Raw genomic sequence first — 25,858 nt, forward strand, 5'->3', positions numbered from 1 at the left:
TACAAATGGCGTTGGACAGAATGCTGATTGCATATACAAAGTCATTTAAAAAAAAGGTCTTAAAATGTGCCCGTAATTGCATTTTTTTGTATTTGACCTTTTGACCCCCCCCCCCCCCCCCTCAACCCAGGGCCCCAGATGGTGGAACCACAAATGGTACTGCTCTCACTTTCTTGCCATGTGGTGATCATGACCACCAAGTTTGGTGAGGTTTTGCACAATCGTTTAGGAGGAGATACCGTGACGGACGAACAGACCGACAGACCCCATTACAATATCCCCCGTTTAAAAAAAAAAAGCTACCATTAATCAACATAAAAAAGGCACATGGACGAAATAAGCACATATAATTAAAACGTTTTATAAAAGACTAATTAAAAGATGCATGTAATTAAACTATTTTAAAAAATAATTTGAGAAAAGGTATGAGTATATAAATCGAAGTAAAAAATACATTAAATACATTTCCTTACTCAGTATATACGGTAGAACCCTGGTGTTGGCTTAGCGGTTAGGGTGCCGGCTTGGGATCCTAGGGTCCTGGGTTTGAATCCCGGTCGATCGCTGAATTAACACCGGGGGGTTGACTCAGCCTGTCATCCTTCCGAGGTCGGCAAATTGAGTACCAGCTTGCTGGGATGAATGATAACGGTGTGTACCCCGATTTAGAATAGGTACACCGTATCCCTGCGCATCGAAGAGCGTGACCAAGGGTTGGCGTCAGGAAGGGCATCCGGCCATAAAAACATTGCCTCAAACAGGGAACCATGATTGTCATGGGGCCCGCAAGGCTAACCCCCGCTATAGCGGGGAAAATGGCCTTAAAACGATCATTTATTCATATTTCAGTATATACGGTAGACTAACATCCTCAAGCCGCTACTGCACTGTCTGGGTCTGACATGGGATGAAGCTGGACAAATGGCGTTGGACAGGAGTATGTGGAGTTCTCATGTCTGCAGCTACATTATGACAGTGACATGTTTGATGAATTATATATACTTTTGTGTTTATCAAATTGTAGGATCATACAAAAGCTAAACTAGATAGGGCATCAGGTTCACAGGTTGATATGGGATCAAAAGGCAACAGGGGGCCAAATGAATCGCAAATGAGTGCGGATGAGGAAAGGAGCCGGGTGGAGGAGGGTCGGTGGGGACAGCTGGTTAACGAGAGTGGGGGAGAGCAGGGATGCTATGTGAGGAAGCATGAGGTGACAATGGGCAGCACTCTTGACTGGAGGGAGGAAGATGGGACCGATACAGGGAGTCTTGAGTATCTCATTCATATAATTATTTTTGAATGGCTCTCATAAAATGAGTGATTATGAGAATTGTTATTAGGAGAATTTGGAAAACGAAAAATAGAGGTAGGAAGCCTGATGAGGAAGATGTCACATGACTAGACATAGCTTGGAGCGAGCCCATACTTGCCCAGTTCTCTCTCGGTTTCTCTGGTTCACAGTGGCAGTCGAGCAGGAAAGTCTGCAAAGCACACATGTTGACGTCCAATAATTGTATTGACAAGTGCTCCGAACAACTTATACTCTGAAAGCTGCTGAAAATGCTGGGGACACTTGATTGCTTCACAGATACGGCACATGATTCCGATAGCATTCTGGCCATCTTTTATGTACAGTATAACGGAACAAGTGGTGTGTCTATGTCCACTGTCCAGCCACTAATAACACATTCTATGATGCGAGAAATAAACAGCGTTGTTTGAACAAATCCATCCACAAATTGCATATGTGTTTGTAGTACCCAAGGCCAGGTAATGGGCACAAAAACAGCCACCCCCATTACAAGGAGGGGAGGAGACGAATTACAATTCCCACCTGTACAATGTACATGTGCCACAGAGCAAGTGGTTTAATGACCACTGCTGCCGACCGGGATATTGTGCACCGCTCCTTTCCTATTCAATATCCAGGCACTGCATGGCGTCATCACCGGGCGACAGTGATGCCGAAGGGGGTCCGGCGATAACGCGTGCTGAAAGTGAGTTCTCAATTTTCACTCTGGTTTCTTTCTTGTTTTTGTACACCACTCCTTTCCTATTACATTTCCAGGCGCTGCATGAGGTCATCACCAGGCACCAAAGGGGGCCCAGCGATGACGCGTGCTGAAAGTGAGTTCTCAGTTTTCACTCTGGTTTCTTTCTTGTTTGTTTTCTTGTTTTTGTACACCACTCCTTTCCTATTACATTTCCAGGCGCTGCATGAGGTCATCACCAGGCACCCAAGGGGGCCCGGCGATGACGCACGCTGAAAGGGAGTACTCAGTTTTCACTCTGGTTTCTTTCTTGTTTGTTTGTTTGTCCAGGTGATATCTCAGACATCCTTTGAGCTAGGAAGCTGAAATTTCGGCACAATAGTGAGCAAGTCCTTTGGCAAAAATGTTATTTTTTGATTTTTGATTAATCAATCATTTAATTAGTTAATTAATTATTATCGATTAATTAGGTACTTATTTATTTCCATTCATTTCTGGGCATTATCTTTTGAGCTAGAAAGCTAATATTTGGACACAACAATGACCAAGTGATTTGGCTGAAAAGGATATTTTTTGATTTATTGATTAATCAATGAATTGATTAATTTTTTTATTGATTAGTCAATTAATCAATTATTTATTTTCGTTTAATGACTTCTTTAATTATTTTTTTAAAAGTTACAGCTTCAGATGAAACACTGGTGGTTGAGGTATGCTATTAGCCAATTGATTAAGAAATTATTTTACAGTTGTTATTTATTGATTTCAATTATGCAATTAATCAATCAATTATTGTACACCTCTCCCTCGCAATACCGTCTCTATGTGCTGCTGGAGGATGTTATTTATTTATTTGGCATGGGGGCGGTATACTTTGAATGTATCTGTACTTGTTATTATTATTAGCCACTGCGCAACATCTATTTGCCCCACCTACCCCCACCTTATCCCCCCTCCAGGCTGCTCTAAATAGGAGCAGGTGCTTCGAGGTAATTTATTGTGGTTTAGCAAGACAAGACTGTTTACATTTGCAGTAGGTTTTTGATAAAGTTCTTCTTCTTCTTTCAAATGCAGCACATACTGTGAGGAGCACCATTGACTGAAAGCGTGGCTGTGCCGCTGATGCAATGCCCTCTGTATGTTAGAGCAGGAGTTTGTAATTTATTGATGGTGCCAGCGATAAACTAATACCGTACACCAACTAATACCAGCAACAGGACACAAAGTTTAACGTCTATCCGAGGGACGGTGCACACTGAGCCACCAGGATGACAGCTTATAGCTGGGCCGAGGTTTGAGCCCAGGCTTGAGGGCTCAGAAGCAAGCTTGCGTATTATATAATGGCCTTATATTAGAAATAAAAGTACAGTCTAAAGTAATACATCTCATACATGCATGAGCATGCCATTCCCATATAATAGGCACAAACTGTATTATTATTATTAACCAGGAATTCTAATCCATATGGCGGAACTTTTTGGAGGATAAAACAAATACCTTCTACTTGCATCCTGTTCACTCTCGACATGCCAACCTTTTCTTGTCATTTGCCTTTGTGCCTGACTATTTCTGGAAGATTGTGCAGTAGGTTGCAGACGAGAAGTGTGCGGCGCTGGACCTTGTTGTCTTGAGGCAGGTTCGTGGAGATCCGGGGGGTTATTACCACATCCTCGGGGTGCAGAATCGGCATTAACAATCTGTGATTTGTCATGGCAGTTCCTAAAAAGTGAAACAAACATTCTTTACCTGGCAATAAGAGTTCATCTACTATATAAGAGAGTAAAGCGCGGCGTTACGCGCGCTGCTTGTGAGCAAGGAGGAAGCGGACAAGCGGTAACATATAAACGTCTTTATTGTAAGACTACACTGTAACACTGTACTGTCCCGGGCTGGGCGCCCGGTGTATATCATGAGGCCACGCCTACCCCTGGTGCGTGGCCACCGCCCACTTGGTGCGCGGAATGATGTCACCACGCCAGTGGGCTTTTGTGTCCGCCACACACGCCCCCCCAGAATTCCCGCGCACCTGGAGGGCCAGTTTGCGGGGCAGACGAATGACCCGGCCGAAGCGCCCCCTGGCGATCGGCGGCGTCCGGGGTGCAGGGATGCCAGGTGGGATGCCCCTGGCTGCCCCTGGGATGGGTGCAGGACCGGGGGGCGGCGTGGCGGCGGGGCTGGGCGGTGCCGGGGGTCCGCCCGCAGGAGGGCGGCCCCGACGTGGGGGTCGGGCCACTGGCGGTGGATGGTCCACATCGAGGTGGGCCGGCTTGAGGCGGTCTACCGAAACGCGGTCAGGAGTACCGCCGATGTCCAGGGTGAAGTGCTTCGCCCCGGTCTCCAGCACGCGGAAAGGCCCGTCGTACGGGGGCCGCAGTGGTGTCCGATGGGCATCGTGGCGGACGAAGACGTACTCCGCCGTGCGAAGCTCCGGGGCGACGTGCGTCGGTGGGTGCCCGTGGCATGCCGTTGGCACCGGGGCGAACCTCTGGGCGGTCTCTTGTAGAGCGGAGCGCTGCTGTGCCGCGGACCATGGTGCCGTGGAGTCGGGGAGGAACTCGCCCGGCACCCGCAGCGGTTGCCCGAAGACCAATTCCGCCGCGGATGCGCGCAGGTCCTCCTTGGGCGCCGTCCGGAGGCCCAGCAGGACCCAGGGGAGCCTGTCGACCCAGCCGCCGTCGCGGAGGGTGGCCCGGAGCGCGGCCTTCAATGAGCGGTGAAATCGCTCACACAGGCCGTTAGCCTGGGGATGGTAGGCCGTGGTTCGGTGCAGCCGGACCCCGAGCCCCTGCGCAACCGCCCCCCAGAGCTCCGAGGTGAACTGGGGGCCGCGGTCGGATGAGATGTCTGAGGGGGCGCCGAACCGGGCGACCCAGGTGGCGATGAAAGCCTGCGCGACATCGGCCGCCGTTGTCGACGCCAAGGGCACGGCCTCCGGCCACCGGGTGGTGCGGTCCACCATGGTGAGGACGTAGGTGAAACCCCGCGAGGGGGGCAGAGGTCCCACCAGGTCCACGTGGACGTGGTCAAACCGGCGTTCCGGCACCGTGAACGGGGCCAACGGGGCCTGGGTGTGCCGGTGCACCTTGGCGCGCTGGCACGCGAGGCACGTCCTGGCCCAGCCGCGGACGGCCTTCCGGAGGCCATGCCAGACGAACTTGTCGGCGATCAGCCTTTGGGAGGCCCTCGCGCCCGGGTGGGACAGGCCGTGGATGGCGTCAAACACCTGGCGCTGCCAGCCCGCGGGCACGATGGGGCGAGGACGCCCGAGGGAGACGTCGCACAAGAGGGCCGCGCCCGCGCCGTCAAACGGCACCTCGGTGATGCGGAGGCCCGTGACGGCGGTCCGCAAGGCCTGGACGTCGGGGTCAGCGGCCTGGTCCGCTGCCATCCGGGCATAGTCGATGCCGAGGTGGACTGCGTGGGCGACGGCCCGGGAAAGGCAATCCGCCACCGGGTTGTCCTTCCCCGCGACGTGCTGGATGTCCGTCGTGTACTCGGACACGGCCGAGAGGTGACGCTGCTGCCGGGCCGACCACGGCTCGGTGACTTTGCCCATCGCAAAGATCAGCGGCTTGTGGTCGACGAAGGCAGTGAACGCCCGGCCCTCGAGCAGATGGCGGAAGTGCCTGACCGCCAAGTGAAGTCCGAGCAACTCGCGGTCGAAGGTACTGTAACGGCGTTCGGGCGGGCGAAGCTGCCGGCTAAAGAACGCCAGCGGTTGCCAAGCTCCACGCACCCATTGCTCATGCACTGCGCCCACCGCGTAGTCCGAGGCATCGGTGGTGAGGGCGATCGGTGCATCGGGCGCCGGGTGCGCGAGCATGGTGGCGTTAGCCAAGGCGAGCTTCGCGCCCGTGAACGCCGTGTCCATCTGCTCGGTCCAGGTAACGTCGCCTTTGCCCGGCTTACCTCGGAGAGCTTCGTGCAGGGGGCGCAGGAGCTGGGCGATACGGGGCAGGAACCGATGGTAAAAGTTCACCATGCCCAGGAACTCCTGCAGCCCTCTGATCGTGCGGGGGCGCGGAAACCCCTTCACCGCCTCCACCTTGGCCGGTAGGGGGACGGCTCCGTGCCTGGTGACACGGTGCCCCAGAAAATCGATTGTGGCGGCGCCGAACCGGCACTTTGCGGGGTTCACAATCAGGCCATGCTGGCCCAGGCGTTCGAAGAGCGTGCGGAGGTGGCGTAGGTGCTCTTCGCGGGACGCGCTGGCGACGAGGATATCGTCCAGGTAAACGTAGACAAAATCCAAGTCGCGCAGGACGCTGTCCATCAGTCGCTGGAACGCCTGAGCCGCATTCTTCAGACCGAAGGGCATGCGCAAGAACTCGAAGAGTCCGAATGGCGTGATGACCGCCGTCTTCGGGACGTCCTCCGGCCTGACGGGGACCTGATGGTAGCCGCTTATGAGGTCCACCTTCGAGAAGAAGGACCTGCCCGCCAAACGGGCGGAAAAGTCCTGAATGTGGGGGACGGGGTAGCGGTCGGGAGTCGTGGCGTCATTGAGACGGCGATAGTCCCCGCACGGTCGCCATCCCCCGCCGGGCTTCGGCACGATGTGCAGCGGCGACGCCCAAGCGCTCTCTGAGCGCCGAACGATGCCGAGTCGCTCCAGGGTAGCGAACTCCGCTTTTGCCACCGCCAGCTTCGTCGGCTCGAGGCGGCGTGCCCGGGCGTAGACCGGTGGCCCGACGGTGGGGATGTGATGGGCCACCCCGTGCTTGACGGCCCCCGCCGAGAAGGTGGGCCGCGTGAGGGCCGGGAAGCCGGCGAGGAGGCGGGTGAATGCGTCCGCTGCCGGAAGCGTACAGACCAACGTGGCCGGAACCGAATCGTTCGGCAAGCCGCTTGGCAAGCCGCTCGTTGAGCTGGGCAACGCACAAGTGAGCGAGCTGAACGTCTCGGCCTGGACAAGCCGTCTGCGCTTGACGTCGACCAGGAGCCCATTAGCGCACAGGAAGTCCGCGCCAAGCAGTGCCATGGGCACGTCGGCGGTGACGAACGTCCATCGGAAAACCTGCCCTCCAAACCGCAGAGAGAGGCAGCGTTTTCCGTACGTACGGATGGGCGTCCCGTTCGCGGCAAGCAGCGCGGGGCCCCCACCCGCGGCGTGCTTGTCTGACGTGCCGGCGGGAATGACACTCACCTGCGCTCCCGTGTCGCACAGGTAACGGCGCCTGGAGAAGGTGTCCGTTATGAACAGCAGGCTGTTCGAATGGCCGGCGCTCATCGCCACTATTGAGCGCCGGCCCGGGCGTTTCCCGACCCGTTGAAGGAGCACGGCGGATGACACCGCCGAGCTTCGTGGCCGAACTTGGCGTGGAACCAGCACCAGGTGGTGGAGCTGGAGGAGCGCGGCTGGCTCCGCCAGGCCGGTGGAGTTGGCGGGTTTCCCCGCGGTGGCGGTTTTCGCCGCGGCGGTGGGCGGGGCGTGGCGGCGTTCACGAGGTGCATATCAGCATGCTGCTGAACATCAGCGTGCTGTAGAAGCTGATGCTGTGGAACATGCTGCTGAACATCAGCGTCGAGGGCCGTGACGGCCACGCCGACGCTCGCCCGCATGTCCGAAGCGGCGAAGTACCTGTCCGCCTCGGCCGCCAATGCTCGGGGTTCCGTTAGCTCGGTCCCGGCCAACGCGAGGCGGACCTGCGCTGGAAGTTGGCGCCGGAAAAGCGCCCGGAATAGCGAACCGGGGGCTTCGTCGCCCAACAGTGACAGCATATGGTCCATTCGGACCGACGGGCGCGTCTCACCGAGCTCGGGGAGATCCAGGAGGCGGTCGGCCCGTGCGTCGTCCGTAAGGCCGAACGTGGCTAGGAGTAGCCGCTTGAGTGCCTCGTACTTGTGGCCGTTCGGTGGGTGGCGAAGGACGGACACAACTCGAGCGGCCGTGCCGGGCCCGAGGGAGGCGACGACGTGGCAATAGCGCGTGTCATCGCCGGTGAGGCGCCGAAGCTGAAATTGGGCTTCGGCCTGGACGAACCAGACTTCGGCCTGAGCCTCCCAAAATTCCGGAAGTTTGACGAAGTCGGCCATGGCGATGGCGTCGCGTGTGGAAGGATCGCTCCAGCAGATCCAACGTCGAGGGTCACCAGTAAAGCGCGGCGTTACGCGCGCTGCTTGTGAGCAAGGAGGAAGCGGACAAGCGGTAACATATAAACGTCTTTATTGTAAGACTACACTGTAACACTGTACTGTCCCGGGCTGGGCGCCCGGTGTATATCATGAGGCCACGCCTACCCCTGGTGCGTGGCCACCGCCCACTTGGTGCGCGGAATGATGTCACCACGCCAGTGGGCTTTTGTGTCCGCCACAAGAGATGTTGGTCGTGTGTCTGTCTGTCTGTGTCGCCATGTTTCTCAGAGACGGCTGAATGGATCTTCGTTCAGAGGTTCAGAGGTTCATCAGTGAGTGCCAGGGAGTGTTTTAGGCAAAAAAAAAAATTATGAAAAAAAAAAAGATCGTTTTTTGGAGTTAAAAAAAACAAAAAACATTTATCGCTCGATAGTGCCTGAGCCTTTTAAAATTAATGACAGTTATATACAAGTACACATTCGCATAAATAAATACAAAACAATCACGAGACATTTGAATACAAGTAAATCAAACAATTCCGGAAGTGTACGAAGTTGGTAGTACGGCTTCTTCTTCTTCCTGATCGACATCACAGTTAACTCAGAAACGTGATGAACGCCACATTCACCCACCAGCATATATATGAACCCCCTTCCTCTCCTGCCTCCCCTCCCTCCCCCCTTTCCCCTCCCCTTCCTTTCCCCCACCTCCTCATCCATTCCCCCCCACCCCCCTCCCCTCCCCTTCCCCCCCTCGCCTCCCCTCCCCTTCCCCCCCTCGCCTCCCCTCCCCCCTTCCACCGCCCAGCAACGCCGGGTACTTCTGCTAGTACTGTGATAAATCAGACATATGTCAGCTTCAATTCCTTCTTGACTCTTGAACATGTCTTTAAACAAGTCTGTTAAGCTACATAGATAACTAGAACGGCACTCAGTAGAGAGCATCCCTCCGCCTGGTTGGCCATACCACACAATGGTGAAGAATCACTTAAAAAAATTAAATAATTGTCATATCCGAATCCATATTCAGATCTTCACCAAAATCGAATCTATGTGTCCTTGTCAGACATCCAACATGTCTACCAACTTTCCTCCAAATCCGTCCATAACTTTTTGAGATATCCTGCTATGTATCATTGTTGGCCCGATCTCCCAATGGTGAAGAATCACTTAAAACATTTTAGTAGCCGCATCCGAATCCGCATCTTCACCAAAATCTAATCACCTTTGATGGCAGAGGTAATGAGATAGTTGGGTCAAATCATACAAGTTTTCATCTGCATTTTACATACACAAAAGGGTAGCTTTGCTTTATGACTCTACCATTACTTTTGCCTCTTCCCAACCTCTTTTCTCTCTTATTCTTCCTTCCAAACTCATTTAGTCTGCTTCATCTTGGCTATGACTAAAATGGGGGTCAAAAGATTGTTTTTTTCCCTCCAACCTCCAAATTGTTTGTTCGTATGAAACTTTTATTTTTATCGTCTTCAGCCAATGTTATATATTTTCCCATTAGTGGGTTTATTGATGTCATTACCCTGCGCTCGCAAAGCGAAAAGCAGGGTTCGGCATTCAGTTGCGTACGTACGTGCATACACGTGGCGTACGTGCGTGTCTGCATTTTAAAGCCATTTTCTCAGCAACCGTTGGTCCGATTGACACAAAATTTTACCATAGGAGCGCCCCCACCTGTAGAATTTTTTTAATCATAATTATGACGTCATAGGTCACGTGGTACAGACGCCATCTTGGAAAAATGAAAAAACGTGGCACCTCTATATCTCTGAAACCGCTCCATGGCAAAAATTGAACCATGGTACGTTGTCAAGTACTCCCCATGGGGAATAAAATAAGTTGATGATGATGTCATCAGTGCCTTAATTTTGACATCATAATTGGACAAGTACAACGCTTGATTCGACGAGTATGAATTATTTTTTCACTGCAACTGTTGGTCTGATGGACACGAAATTTTCACCATAGCCTCCTCCAGTAGAATATTTTAATGATAATTATGACGTCATCGGTCACGTGGTATGAGCGCCATCTTGGAAAATCCGAAAAACATTGCACCTCTCTATCTCTGAAACCACTCTATGGATAAAATTGAAACGTAGCTCATTGTAAAGAACTTTGCATGTGGAATAAGTGTTGTAATCAATGACGTCATTGGTGCCTTAATTATTATGTCATAATTCGACAGGGACAATGCTTAGTCTGATCAGTTTGAAATTTCTTGAGCATGATCTACGTAACAATTATATTAGAGAATGTAAACTTATAATATCATCATTCACATGGTCTGGCAGCCATATTGGATAAAAGGAAAAAAAAACCTTCAAAGACAGAAGAGTTGGCTCGCAACAAGTTGACTGCGCATGGTAAGTATTCTATGAATACCATCCAGTTCGAATTGAAGTTGGCTCTGAAACTTTGTGAAAAGAGAAAAAGTTTCGAACTCCCTTATATTCTCCACAATTCTTTTCTTTTTCTCATATTTATTTTTCTCAATTAACCCCCCTCTCCCAAACGCATCCTATATCTGTCATCCTATGCATCTAATATTTACCTGTAGATGGCCTAAAACTGAGACGACAATATAAATGCATAACACTACCTGGACCGAGCAGATGTGCATGGATTCGCAATGTCTGAGCTTTCATCATCCGTTGATGATGACCTGTCTTGTTGCAACCGTTGATCTCGAGGAGGCACTTGCAGCGAACGCTCACGTTTTTGTGACCTCTGACCTCGCCGGAACCAAACACCTTGCTGCCTCTCATCTCGGTGGTATGCGCCATTCCTGCAATCGGGTCAACAATAACATCCTGTCCTCAGTCAATGACTATATGTTCAATTCCAGAAACATGCCTTATTCATGTTGAAAAAGAACGTTTTTAAAAGGCTCGAAACACATGCAGACAGATGCACGAGACAACACCAGAGTTGACTTTCACACAAACACAACTGCTGTGATTGGGAGAAGTGACGTCACTTCGCAGAGCACTCTGGGTGCCAGATACATCATCTTTATGACCACTTATTGTAATGTTTCAGTAGTTACTGACAAGCCAAGAAAGGTAAAAGCAACAAGTGCTTATTCCAGCCTCGTTGGTGTAATGGTTGGAGCATGTGCTCTGAGCCTGGGAGGTCAGCGGTTCGAACCCCAACCGAGTCATTCCAAAGACTTAACATATACTAAGAGCTGCTTCCTTGCTTGATGCTCAGCATTTAAAAGCGTTACAGCAAGTACAAAATAACCAAACGTTGTCAAATATTGCACAGACTTGATGGACCTAATTACCTCCTGTATTGAAGTTCCTCGTAAGGGAACTCATATTATTATATTCTCATATGTGTGCTTGAGCGAGAGAAAAGTGTGTAAAAAGATTAAAATTCATAATAAAAACACACCTGGAGTCCATCAGAGACATGGAGAGCAATTGAAGCCCCTCATAATTAGAATACAGGTAAGTCCAATTGTCCATTATTTTCTTAAGCAGATTATATTATCATGGCTACAATAAACCCACTGTGTTGATTTCATGATTATGTGGCCAAGACTGAAAAATCATACGTGTGATGGAAGGTTACAGGCAGCATGCTGGGTTGCTTTGGGGAGGTGTGCACGAAACAGCTGAGACTGTGCTGTAGGGCATCTGAGAGCTTAGCAACCACTCTCTCCCGTGCTACTTCAGGTGCTTCCTGAACAAAAACATATCACAAAACAAACAGAACTATTGCAATGAGCCACATTCGGCAAGTACACATGATTTGAGTTTGGTACACGCTTGTGTTAGGAAACATGGGGAAAAAAAACTCTTTCCGGAAGTTTACCGCCGTTGATGCAGCGGCTTTTACACCACTTATTTAACACATTAAATTAGTTATTTGTGCCTGTTGTTTGTGTCCTTTATGACGTCCCCAAAAACTAAGTTTCCTGTTTGGAAAGATTTTCAATTTTGTTTGACTGCCAGACACGCAGACAGACTAAAAATGACCTTATTCCTCTGTGCACATTTAAGATTGGGATGAAATTCCATACATTTTTCCAATTTCCAAATTTGCAATTTGCAATTTGCAATCAAATTTCCAAATTTTGAGCCAAACCACTGCTAAACTGCAGGAGTGCGTTCCGATTAATGTTCCTATTCGTGTTCTACACTCAACAGTATTCAAAACACAACATTTAATTTAAAATTAAATAGTTCCTCGACCACAGACTGACATATGTCGACAGACAGACAGACAGACAGACAGACAGAAAAAGTGAACCAATTGCTTAACCCTGCTTTTAGCTTTGCGCACGTGGAGTAATAAATCGTCAGAGGTGAAGAAGAACTCACATGTACTTGTACGAGTACCTGGCAGCGAGCAAGTAAAGCTAGCGTCTGCTTGTAGTTCTGCACAGCAGACTCCATCTCTCCAAGCTTGAATTTGGATGCAGCCAAGCCTTCGCTAGCCTGCCATTGGCCTTGGACATCACCTGGTAGCGAACAACATTGATTGAGTAAGAAAAAAAGATTTCGTTTGCACTAAATTACCAAAAGAATTTGGACACGAAAAGAAATATGCAAATAGATCATTTATAATCCTTTATTTGACATCTGATGGGGATGGTCATTTGGCAATAAGAACAGCTGTCACTGACACCCTTTAGCAAACTTTGATGGATACGAGTTGAAATATCGTCAAATTCCATCATTTAAGGTTCTTCTGTCAATAAAGTTGGCTTGCCTGTCCAGTTTTAAACAATTGCACAAACTGTTCCATTCTATAAGGACATTACCCACAGTTGTCTTGCGAAGGACCAATCTGATGGAGCAGCACAAACCTCTGGAACCCATTAAACATTTCTCATGGGTCTGTTAGCTCTTTAAGGGTGTAGTACTGGTGAACAGGTGATTTTTTTTTTTTTTAGCTGAACAGTTTCCTTATAGTCTTATAAACAAGAACCATGCTATTAGAGGTCATAGAAGTACCCCTAATTATTGTTATCTTTACACGCAATTTACAAGAAATATAATATTTTGCATGAAATTTGTTATAACTTTAAATTTGCATCATTCTTTTGGGCTGAAATTTGGACAGGATATTCAGAATATCACTTCCTTTAAAATGATGAAGGCTTTTGTTTATAGGAGTAGCCATTGTGGATTTATTGAAGGACAACCAAGTTTTATCTGGTAATTGGCATAATTAGTGAACATTTGACATAATTTCACAAAATCCTCTCATCAGGTAGTAGAGTAACACATGTATAATACATGTACCAAGTTTTGTGTGAAAAGAATGATAGGTGACATAGAAGATAGAAGTAGAAATGTGTTCTTTGTTTTTCCTTGTTTTTTATTGACGGTCTAATTTATGCAAATTATATGCATGTAATATGCCAAAGAGCGTTGAAACTGGTCCGAGTTAAAGCCAAGATTATATCTTTCAAGAAAAACTGAAAATTAGATATTAACTTGACTTTGTTTTTGTGTTAAGGCCTCTCAAAGGTACCTATGTAGTTTTCGCAATTTTTCACCAGTACTACACCCTTAATTCGTAGACAAAGAAGGAGGAATTTTGGCCTAAAATACCTGGGATATATATATATATATATATATATATATATATACACACACAGTGCATTCAGAAAGTATTCAGACCCCTTCACTTTTTTCACTTTTTGTTATGTTGCAGCCTTTTGCTGAAATCGTTTAAATTCATTTTTTCCCTCATCAATCTACACTCAATATCCCAAAATGACAAAGAGAAAACAGGATTTTAGAAAGTTTTGCAAATTTATTAAAAAGAAAAAACTGAAATATCACATTTACATAAGTATTCAGACCCTTTGCTATGACACTTGAAATTTAGCTCAGGTGCCTCCCATTTCTCTTGATCATCTTTGAGATGTTTCTACACCTTGATTGAAGTCCACCTGTGGTGAATTCAATTGATTGGCCATGATTTGCAAAGGCACACACCTGTCTATATAAGGTCTCACAGCTGACTATGCATATCAGAGCAAAAACCAAACCATGAGGTCGAAGGAACTGCAACACTCACTGCAACACTCCACCGATCGGAGTTTTATGGCAGAGTGGCAAGACGGAAGCCTCTCCTCGGTGAACGACACATGAAAGCCCACAGAATCTTGTTTCTCACAGTCTGAGAGTCCTTGAGGTGCTTTTTTGCAAACTCCAAGCGGGCTTTCATGTGTCGTTCACCGAGGAGAGGCTTCCGTCTGGCCACTCTGCCATAAAGCCCAGATCGGTGGAGTGTTGCAGTGATGGTTGTCCTTCTGGAAGTTTCCCCCATCTCCACACAGGATCTCTGGAGCTCAGCCAGAGTGACCATCGGGTTCTTGGTCACCTCTCTTACCAAGGCCCTTCTCCCCCGATTGCTCAGTTTGGCCGGGCGGCCAGCTCTAGGAAGAGTCCTGGTTGTTCCAAACTTCCTCCATTTAAGAATTATGGAGGCCACTGTGCTCTTGGGAACCTTCAATGCAGCAGAATTTTTTTTTGTGGGCTTCCCCAGATCTGTGCCTCGACACAATCCTGTCTCTGAGCTCTGCAGGCACTTCCTTTGACCTCATGGCTTGGTTTTTGCTCTGATGTGCAGTCAGCTCCGAGACATTTTATAGACAGGTGTGTGCCTTTCTAAATCATGTCCAATCAATTGAATTTACCACAGGTGGACTCCAATCAAGGTGTAGAAACATCTCAAAGATTATCAAGAGAAATGGGAGGCACCTGAGCTAAATTTCAAGTGTCATAGCAAAGGGTATGAATACTTATGTCAATGTGATATTTCAGTTTTTTCTTTTTAATAAATTTGCAAAACTTTCTAAAATTCTGTTTTCTATTTGTCATTATGGGGTATTGAGTGTAGATTGATGAGGGAAAAAATGAATTTAAACGATTTCAGCATCAGGCTGCAACATAACAAAATGTGAAAAAAGTGAAAGGGTCTGAATACTTTCTGAATGCACTCACTGTATGTATATATATATATATATATATATATATTTTTTTTTTTTTAAACGAAAGAAGCACACACACTAACCATATGACATGACGCGGACATCATGTGCATAAATTATACCAACACATCATCTCCAAACTAGGAGGCATCCACGTGGTACTCAAGTCTTTGCAGACTAAGATTAAAGCTCTAAGGTCACAAATAGACAAAGGCAGAGATGTCGATGTATATTTCGCCCTCATTACGGGCTCTATGAGACCTGCCTTTTTTATAATAAAAAAAGGTTAAAAAAAAATCAAACATTTGAACAGCCTTGGACGTGCACCTTGACCCCATGGCCAAGGTACAGCGTCTATCAAGGCTGTCCCAATAACATTACACATGCACCTCAACCCCAAGGCTGAAGCACATGGTCATACAATTGGACCCCTCCTCCATAGGAGTGAGTCCCCATGACTTCAACACCATGCCGTCCCAACGAGGGCTTATTTTTCCCTCATCAGGACAACATACTACATATTGTTTATTTGTGACCAAACTAAGCCGATAATATACACAGGTTGAACCCCCTAACTTGACGAGGAAGCAAGGCACAGATTGAGTCTCACCCCAGCAATTGCTGCACAACCTGTTACCAACAAGTGCCGCCTGCCACACGGACACATTGTCTCTGCCCTGCTCATCAACAATTAGGAGGTTTGCAGTCAGGAACATTAAATTTAACTCAAGAAGTACACTAACCTTATGACATGATGCTGACATCATGTGCATAAATATGACATGATGTCAGTGTCATGTCATAGAGTATCTATATATATATATATATACACACGCACACAGATGCACATAAAGACACACACACACACACACACACACACACACACACACACACACACACACACACACACACACACACACACACACACTCTCTCTTTTGTTCGTTCAGAAGTGTTGACTGCACCTGAGTCACGAAAAGCTTGTAGAGCATGTAGGTAGCTGTCCGCAGCTTCCGCATGTTCTGACAGCTGACTACATGCAAATCCCAGGTTGCTGAAACATTGGCCTTGTGCTCCTCTGTTCCGTTTCTTGCCTGTATGAGGGAGAAGGGAGAATACACCAATGCGAGGTGGTCCTGTTTGGTGTTCCTGGTCATGGTCATGAGCTCTCGTCATGATTGTGGGATCATAGGTTTAAATCCCTTTATACTGCATTAATTTATCTATTTTTCCTAATATTAATGTAAAAGTACACACTGATGTCTCCTGATGTGCTTATTTACATGCATGAGATATATAGGGTTTACAAGCATGAAAGTGTTGGGCATCCTGGTGGTGTATATGTCGGGAGGATGATTATGGCAGGAAGGGTGATTAAAGATGTGAGGATCAAGACAGAGCTGTGTGAATGTGATAGGATATAGGGTGTGGGTTTGCCAGCGATTCAGGAATGAAGCAGAAAATAAGGGAAGAAGACGAAGCAGCATGAGGGACATGCATTTGGAAACTACAACAGCACTCGGCAGAGAGTATCTCTCCGCCAGGCTGAACAGTTCACGTATTGTAGCCCACTGATCGGCCGGATCTGGATCCGGATCTTCTTCAAAATTGAATCAATTCTTCCTTGTCACACACCCAACCTGTCCACCAAGTTTCGTCCAAATCAGTCCATAACTTTTTGACATATCGTGCTGGTATCGTTTTTTTGGCCCTATCTCTCAATGTTGAAGGATCACTTTAAAAATTCTAGTATCCGGATCCGGATCTTCACCAAAATATAATAATCTTTTCCTCGTCACATACACTACCTTTCTGCCAAATGTTGTCGGAATTAATCGACAACTTTTCAAGATATCCTGTTCACAACCAGACAAACAGGGGTGTAAACGTAAACATCGACCTTCGGTGGCAGAGATTGTAAAATAATTCTTGCATTTGGATCCAGATATTCACCAAAATCGAATCAATTCGTCCTTGTCACTCACCCAACCTGTCCACCAAGTTTTGTCCAAATCTGTGAACAACATTTTGAAATACCACGCTCTATATAGTTTTTGGTTCTTCCTCAATGGTGAAGAATCACTTAAAAAATTAAATAATTCTCATATCCGAATCCATATTCAGATCTTCACCAAAATCGAATCAATTCGTCCTTGTCACTCACCCAACCTGCCCACCAAATTTCCTCCGAATCCGTCCACATGTTTTTGAGATATCCTTCTTCCAGGCAGACAAACAGACAGACAGGGGTGAAAACATAATATCTGTCCACCTTCGGTGGCAGAGGTAATGAGAGTTTTGGCAGATTAAACTTCCAAAAATTGTCATTTTAAAGATTTGAGTTAATGGAGCATGAGTGGAGGAGGAAAAAAAGGAGAGATGTGAGAAAAGAGGAGAAAATGAGAGGAAGGAAATTAAAATAAAGTATATCCATGCAATCACAATTCCATGAAGATAAGTTTGGTCTTGTAATGGCTGGAGCACAAGATGTGTTAAAATGTCGAAGGAGAAGTTGTTCACCATGTAAAGCAGCAGCTTGGCGGTGTAAAGGAACTGCCCGGTGGAATTGTCTCATGGAGTTGTACACCGCTCCGAGGTTCTGCTTGGCGACGGCCTCCCTTGTGTTTCCACCCCCTGAACCTTTGCCACCATCATCACTGCACAAAGGCAGGGCTTGCTTGAAACAGTCGGCAGCCAATGGGAAGAGGCCCAAACGTGAGTAATTTAGGCCAAGGTCGTTGTAGAGCCGGCCTGGCAAGCACAAGAAAAAATATTGGTGTGAAGTACCCTAAGATATACTTTCACTGATCTTCATTTATCTGCAAAAGTTTCTGAACCCACATATTCGCAGTTCTAAAAAAAGTTTGAAAGCTATTCCAAATATGAAAGTAATTACATTTAACATGTTATGTTCTTTTTATCCATAATTTTATCTTGGTACCAATGTCATGAAACCCTGTTATTGATAACCCATGTCATGAAACCAGATATCAGTAGTTTTACATCTGAGTGAAAAATACAGTTATAACTAATATTGATTTCACCCACCATGATGTAATACCAGCAGGTGTACCCGGCATTGCCCGGTGATGTTCTATTCCTGTTGGCATTTTGAAGAAGTCAATTTGGGTTTTTTCCCTATTTTTTGTGGGTCCCTAAAACACTTCCTTACACATACTTAGGAAAATTTATATTTAATATTATATTCTATTATATTACACACACACACACACACACACACACACACACACACACACACACACACACACACACACACACACACACACACACACACACACACACACACTAATCAGGGATCTACCGTATAAAACACAATGTGGGTTTGTGCTTTTGTACAGATGTCTGTCCCCCTTCATAAGGGTAGGTATTAAAGACCAATCTTTTAGCACGAATGTGTTCACTGCGGTCTATGTTTGAGGATAAAACAAACGCCAAAATCATTTTCCATAAAAGAGGAATTATGTCTCTTCTATTATAAATGTAGACGGTGGCTTGCAAACCGAGCCTCAAGGGCGGTGTACAGAAGCAGTTTTTAAATAATAATAAATACAAGGCGCAGGGAGGTGAAATTCGCTGCACGTGATGTGCAACACGCACATATTAAACCGAGTGTTCATTTCCATCCATATACAACAAAAACAACAAACAACATGCATTTTAAGGCCATTTTCCCTGTTGGAGCGGGGGTTAGCCTTGCGGGCCCCATGACAATCTTCTCCATTTTGCCCTATTTTCTGCATCTCTCCTTGTTAACCCCCTTGCCCGCATTTCTTCTTCCACCATCTTCAGCCAAGTCTTTCTCGGTCTTCCCCGTCCTCTACTGCCTTCTGCATTCATTTCCATCACTCTTCTCAACCAGTCACTTTCATCCTTCCTCAACACATGACCAAACCATCTCAACCTGTTCCTATTCACAGCATCAATCACAGGCTCTATTCCCATCATCTTTCGCAATTCATCATTTGTCTTCCTCTCTCTCCATTTCCATCCATATGATGTCTAATAAATAAAGAGGATATAAGCACACCTGACTCTCGACCAAGGCTTCAGACTGTGGCACGCTCACTGGGCTGCACCGTTGAATACTGTTCCAACACGTCATTTTTGACGGGCTTTTTACTATTAATTAAATATTACCGTTCACATAGCTACAAACGCTCAGAGCGATTTTTTTTTAAATCCAAAAAAAACCGAACTTTTTTTTTCATAATTACTCCCGCCAGGGAGTAATGCATTCACTCGTGTCCGTGTGTGTGTGTGTATGTGTTATTGTGTTTGTGAACAAGATATCTGGAAATGTTCTGAACGGATTTGGATGAAAGTTGGTGGGATGATTGCCCTTGGGATAAGGAAGAATTGATTAGTTTTTGGTGAAGCTCAGGATATTATTCCGGATCCAGGAATTTTTTGAAGGATTTTTTTTACCATTGGAAGATAGGGCTCATTTTTTTTTTACATTATCTTCTATATATTCTATATTTAACATTGTGATATGAAAATAGTTTTCATATTTGTTGTAAATGTAGTTTATACTCATGGTTATGCGTTAGAGCGGTGTATTTTTTTTAGCAGCGTCGTCTTCAATGTTCATTTTTTTTTCCTAATAAAGACATATTCTGTAATTTTAAAACCACCAAAGTGTGTATTAGGTTTCCCCGTTTCATAAAATGTATCGTTTGATACGTATAATGCTTTAAAACTGTTTTTTTTTTGTTTTTTTTTCACCTCAGAAGAGATATCAACATTTAGCTCAGCGAATGTCATTCACGGTGTCAGTATTTGATGAACTTATAAAGACTTAGTTCCAGATTTGTCAATGGCTGAGATATATTAACAAACGAATGAAACAGATTTGGCAAAATTCCAACTTTTGTTTTTTTTAAAGATCGCATATTCACCCAGGGTTGTGAGAGGCTGAAGAAGAAGAAACCTCACATGGGCTTCCCAGACCAAATAAATAATTCTGGTTCTGGCTCTGCGATTTTCAGGTTTAATACTCCCACTAGGGAGTAACGCATTCGATCGTGTCCGTCCGTGTGTGTGTGTGTGTTCGTATGTTTGTGAATAAGATATCTGGAAAAGTTCTGAACGGATTTGGATGAAAGTTGGTGGGATGATTGCCCTTGGGATAAGGAAGAATTGATTAGTTTTTGGTGAAGCTCAGGATATTATTCCGGATCCAGGAATTTTTTTTGGAAAGATTTTTCCTGTTTTACTGCATTAAAGCTTTTATTCTTATTCTTAAATGATGTTTTTCTCCTCTAATTTCGAGATATATCAAAATAAATTCTCTGACAGTTAGGGCTTACTTTCTTTTTCATTTATTGTTTTGGGGAGAGGGGATGTTAAACAAAACGTATTATTCCAACTAAACCCACGGCGGGAGTATGCTCTCTACTGAGTGGCGTTCTAGTTTTCAATTTTTTTTGCCTAAAACACTCCCTGGCACTCACTGATGAACCTCTGAAATTTTGACAAAGATTCATTCAGCCTTTCTGAGAAAAATGGTGACACACACAGACAGACAATGGCTCTCTTATGGTATAAATACTTTCCAACCAACATTTTTAGTTATCCAACCAGTACTTTGGAATTATATAATTATGTGTGTGGATACACAAGAATTGGGAAAGTTCAAAGGAAATTTTTACATTAGAAATCTATATCCTAGTTATAACTGAATATCTTTATTGGCCCATGAATTGGTAAAACCGTAGTAAGGCAAAGTATGCGAGCAATATGTTGCCAGAGCACATTTTTGTTGAGCCATACATTTGATTCTCAAATCCAGTCTTTTGGGTTTTATCCCTCACACCGCTGTTTGAAAACCATCAGTTTACCCACCGTAAGTTGCTACTGGTGGGGAGGTGATCAATGGCTGTACTCTTACCAAGAAGACCTCGTTTCCCCTCGATACGTGAGCATGCATTGCGGCATTCATCCAGAATGGCAGCTGTCTGAGCTGGCCGCACACCAGGACACCGTAAGAGGGCTTCAGCTGCCTCTAGCAGGGCCTCAGCTGCTAAATCAGGTCTATGGACCTCCTGGTAGTTCTTTCCAGCTACCTGGAAGCAACTGGAAGCCTTGACTAGCTTGCCAGTATGCAAGTAGCAGTGTCCCAGATTCAGCTTGGTAAGGAAGGTAAGGGAAGATGGTAAAAAGAGCCAGTACTGTGAGTATTGATATCACAAGCACCGTCACCTAGTCGATACACACTTTTGATACACAATGATGTTTGTGTGAGAACCTTTGCATCCGCCTGCCCATGCAGCTGGTCAGAGTGGTATTCACGTGAAGCTTGCTCATAGCATTCTGCGGCCTTCTCATAGTCCTTCAAGCCATCATATGCCGCACCCAGGTTATACAGCAGATCTCCACGTCGACCTCCGAGCTCCTCCCAGGGTCCTAGCCGAGGGCACAATGTTTATATAATGCAGAGATTTTCAAGAAATTTCTCATTTCAGACATTGGCTGTAACCTGATTCATAATTAAAGTCATCGTGTGTAATGTTTTCATCAAATCTCCTGCAATTTCTAAAAATTTATGTGTACTTAGATTTGGGAAAAGCTCTAGCCAGCCATAGAGATCCTTGGCTGCAAGAGATCTGATTAATTTATAGAAAACTAGCAGGAGTACCCGGCGTATGGGGGGGAGTGGGGTAGGGGGGAAATGGGGGGAAGGAGGATGGGGGGAATGGGGAGAAGGGGGATGGGGGTGAAGGGGGGGAAGGGGAGGGTGGGGATGGGGGGGGGGGGAAGGGGGGGGGGGTTCATCACCTTTTCGTTAAATATATGCTGGTGAATGTGGCGTTCATCCTGTTTCTGTGTTAAGTGTGATGCCGAACAGGAAGAAGAAGAAGCCGTACTACCAACTTCATGCACTTCTGGAATTGTTTGATTTATTTGTGTTCAAATGTCTGATGATTGTTTTGTATTTATTTATGCGAATGTGTACTTGTATATAACTGCCATTAATTTTAAAAAGCTTAGGCACGCACTATCGAGTGATTTTTGTAACTCCAAAAAAACGATATTAAAAAAAAAAAAAAAAATTGTTTCGCCTAAAACAGTCCCAGGCACTCAATGATGCACCTCTGAAAGTTTGACGGAGATCCGTTCAGCCATCTCTGAGAAAAATGGCGACACAGACAGACAGACAGACAGATATCTCTCTTATATTGTAGAATAACACAAACCAGATATTTCATTATCAGAATGTACAAGGGATTATGGTTGTGGCACTAGCTCGCCTACTATTTGTGACGGACACCGTGAGATCTTTAATGTCCACCAACTAATGCCAACAGACAGGAAGCCCTTTCAAAATCCATTCAAGGGAAGACACACACAATGATGAATCACCCTGCCTGTGAAACACCGAACTGACAGTTTATAGAGAGGTCGGGATTCAAACACAGGCTAGATAACTTAGAGGTGAGGGCGCGTACCTCTACGCCATCCTGCCAGCAGGATTTCATAGATCCAGAGATAATAATAATAGAGGAACACACAGAACGACATTGGTAGCCATGCTACATCCGTTATATCCATGCCTTGCAATCGTGCCTGTAGAAGCAGAGGAAGACCTTTGGCGGCCTCACCCATTGCCACATGGGCGGCACCGAGATTGAAAGCACAGGCCACTCTCACTGCAGGCTCACTTAACTTCCCAGCATGTTCATAGGCCTCTTGGAAGGCAGGAAGAGCCCGGTGCAAGCGTCCGGCATTTGCATCACTGTTCGCCTGAATTGTCAGCTGCTTGATCAAGCGTTCTCCTTCACTGCTCTCCATTTCCAATGCCTGGCGCTCACTCTTGGTTTCCTCCCGACGGATGACCTGCAGTGCAGGGCACGGTGGTCTTGTTAGTTTGAGGAAAACTGCAAGTTCATGAATTTCCAAATGTCCAGGCAGATATGTCTCATGTCTCAATCTTGGAGCCACATCATCTACATTCTACATCATTCAGTGCACATGGAGTTGACGCATAAAACCATTTGGTGAAGTTTCGTGAAGATCGGTTAAAAACTGTGACCTGTAGGCAAGTATAACTGAGCGGACAGACAAACACACAAACCAAGAAACACACAAACAAACACACACGCAAACCAGAGTGATCAACATACTTACAAATGTTGATTTTTTTTTTGGGCCAAGTAACAAACATACTCAAATGCAATACCCTCTCCTCCGACGAGGGTAATTAAATGATCATGTAAAGGTATTGACAGGCAAAAATAAGTATTTCAGCTGTCATGGTGTTCACTTGCGAACGATGTTCAAAACGTTCTACAAACTAGATGATATTCATCGAGTACTTACCTGCGCAGTCAACTTGTTGCGAGCGAAACTCTTTTGTTTTTGAACATTTTTTTTCTTTGATCCAATATGGCTGCCAGACCACGTGAGCGATGACATCATAAATTTATATTCTCTAATATAATTGTTGCATAGATCACGCTCAATAGATTTCAAACTGATCAGACTAATCGTTGCCCTGTCGAATTATGACGTCATAATTTTGGCACCAGTGACGTCATCGTTAACAACACCTATTTCCCCATATGGAGTTCTTTACAATGAGCCATGTTTCAATTTTTTCCATGCAGCGGTTTTCGAGATACAGAGGTGCAACGTTTTTTCGGTTTTTCCAAGATGGCGACTGTACCACGTGACATATGACGTTATAATTATCATTAAAATATTCTAAAGGAGGAGGCGCTCCTATAGTGACAATTTCGTGTCCATCAGACCAACAGTTGCTGAAAAAAAAATCATGATTGGATGGATAAGTGTCGTATTTGTCGAATAATGACGTCATAACGAAGGCACTGATGACATCATCATTAACATATCTTATTCCCCATGGGGAGTCGTTGACAATGAGCCAGGTCTCAATTTTTTCCATGGAGTGGTTTCAGAGATATAAAGGGGCGAAGTTTTTCCAATATGGCGCCTGTATCACGTGACCTAAGACGTCATAATAACCATTAAAATATTCTGCCGGAGGAGGCCCTCCTATGGTGAAAATTTCATGTCAATCGGACCAACGGTTGCCGAGAACATGAATTTTTTTTAATGCAGACACGGCACACGGTACACGTGCACAACGGAATGCTTAACCCCACTTTTCGCTTCGCGAGCGCAGGGTAAAAATAGGCCCATAATAGTCCAACACAAGGAAAAGCTTTTCTTTTTCAATACATGGAAAATGGAAAAATGTACATTTTCTTGTATTATGCCTAATCATATTTACCCTGCGCTCGCAAAGCGAAAAGCAGGGTTAGGCATTTGGGTGCGTACGTGTGGCGTACATGTGTACGTGTTGTGTACGTGCGTGTCTGCATTTAAAAAAATCATTTTATCAGCAACCGTTGGTCTGAGTGACACAAAATTTCCACAATAGGAGCGCCTCCTCTTGTAGAATAATATGATTATAATTATGTCGTCATAGGTCACATGGTACAGGCGCCACCTTGGAAAATTGTCGCACCTCTATATCTCTGAAACTACTCCATGGAAAGAAAATTGAAACATGGCTCATGGTTTAGTACTCCCCATGTGGAATAAGATATGTTATTGATGATGTCATCGGTGCCTTCGTTATGACGTCATAACTCGACAAGTATAACGCTTCCTCCAATCAGTATGAATTTTATTTCGTTGCAGCTTTTTTTTTTTTTTTTTTTTTTTGTTGTTGTATACTGAATCGAGGCTCGTGAAAGAGCTAACATTAACTTCACAAACAAATCGACCAGACAAACAAAATACACAAAAAGAGGGAGCGGAAGACAAGATGCGGAGAAAAGGGGAAGCACACACACACACAACATCCGAGAGCAGGGAGATGTATGGAAGGGAGAGGGCCCGGGGGGAGGAGGCGTGGGAAGGGGGGGGGGGGGGAGGGAGAAGTATAAAGCACAAGGACACCAAGGACTTCCAGGACAAAAGTTGGTATTTCAAAAAGTGGAATTGGGGTTAAATTAGCGGGGGTAGAAAAGATCAAGGTTTTGGATGGGGGAAGATAAGAGATGGTGGTGAACAGCTGTTTTAAAGACTTGGAGGGTGGAGTGGGATTGAAGAGAGTGAGGGAGTTTGTTCCAGAGGCGGGAGAAAAGAGGAATGAAGGAGTGAAGGTGAGCAGAGAGTCTTGATTTTGGCAGTTTAACCAAAAGAGGGTTGCAGGCAGATCTTGTGCGACCTGTAGGAATATTTGCGGGACAGAGCCCAGAGAGAGCTGGGGGGGCAAGGCCAGAGAGGAGTCGGTAGAAGACGGAAAGACCACCAACCTGCCTGCGGTGAGTGAGTGAGAGGCCCTTGGAGTTAGCTTCATCGCGGGAGATTCCAATGATTCTGAATGCTTTGGTTTCAACAGCGTGAAGGCGAGCTAGGTGTGAGGCAGGAGCACCAGCCCAGAGGGGAGAGCAGTATTCCATTGAGCTGCAGATGAAAGCCTTGTATGTGGTGAGGAGCTCAGGTGTGCCAAGGAAGGACTTCGCACGACGGAGGATGCCCAGTCGGCGACTGGCTTTGGAGGCCAGATTTGAAATGTGGTTTTTCCAGGAAAGATCATGGCAGATAGTGAGACCCAAAAGCTTGAGTGACAGAACTTCTTGGAGAGGATTTTTCAGAAAGTCGATGGGAGGGTTGTCCAGTCGGTCTTTTCGGAGAGACATCGTAAGAGTGTGAGATTTGTCAGGATTGAAAGACATGTTCCACTTGTTTGCCCAGTCTGTGATTTTGTCAAGGTCTGCAGAGAGTGAGGAGGCTGCAGACTGCCGATCTGAGGGATGAAGAATGG

General features: G+C 46.1%; 1 protein-coding gene across 1 annotated transcript in view; it reads right to left on the reverse strand.

The window, feature by feature from the left end:
• Window positions 1-336: 336 nt before the first annotated feature.
• TTC24 (tetratricopeptide repeat domain 24) overlaps window positions 337-25,858 on the reverse strand; it is a 34,769-nt gene continuing 9,247 nt past the window's right edge. Inside the window, exons 3-12 of the mRNA XM_078782685.1 lie at window positions 22,503-22,896; window positions 21,308-21,480; window positions 20,951-21,188; window positions 17,560-17,790; window positions 16,005-16,133; window positions 12,415-12,554; window positions 11,646-11,773; window positions 10,686-10,871; window positions 3,492-3,713; window positions 337-1,484 (exon numbers count right to left, since the gene is read on the reverse strand). Of these exons, the coding sequence (XP_078638811.1) occupies window positions 1,394-1,484; window positions 3,492-3,713; window positions 10,686-10,871; window positions 11,646-11,773; window positions 12,415-12,554; window positions 16,005-16,133; window positions 17,560-17,790; window positions 20,951-21,188; window positions 21,308-21,480; window positions 22,503-22,896 (1,932 nt within the window). The 3' untranslated portion in view covers window positions 337-1,393. The remainder of the gene's footprint in view (window positions 1,485-3,491; window positions 3,714-10,685; window positions 10,872-11,645; window positions 11,774-12,414; window positions 12,555-16,004; window positions 16,134-17,559; window positions 17,791-20,950; window positions 21,189-21,307; window positions 21,481-22,502; window positions 22,897-25,858) is intronic.

Source organism: Myxine glutinosa, chromosome 7 (assembly GCF_964187855.1).
Source record: "Myxine glutinosa chromosome 7, kmMyxGlut1.1, whole genome shotgun sequence".
Taxonomy (NCBI): domain Eukaryota; kingdom Metazoa; phylum Chordata; class Myxini; order Myxiniformes; family Myxinidae; genus Myxine; species Myxine glutinosa.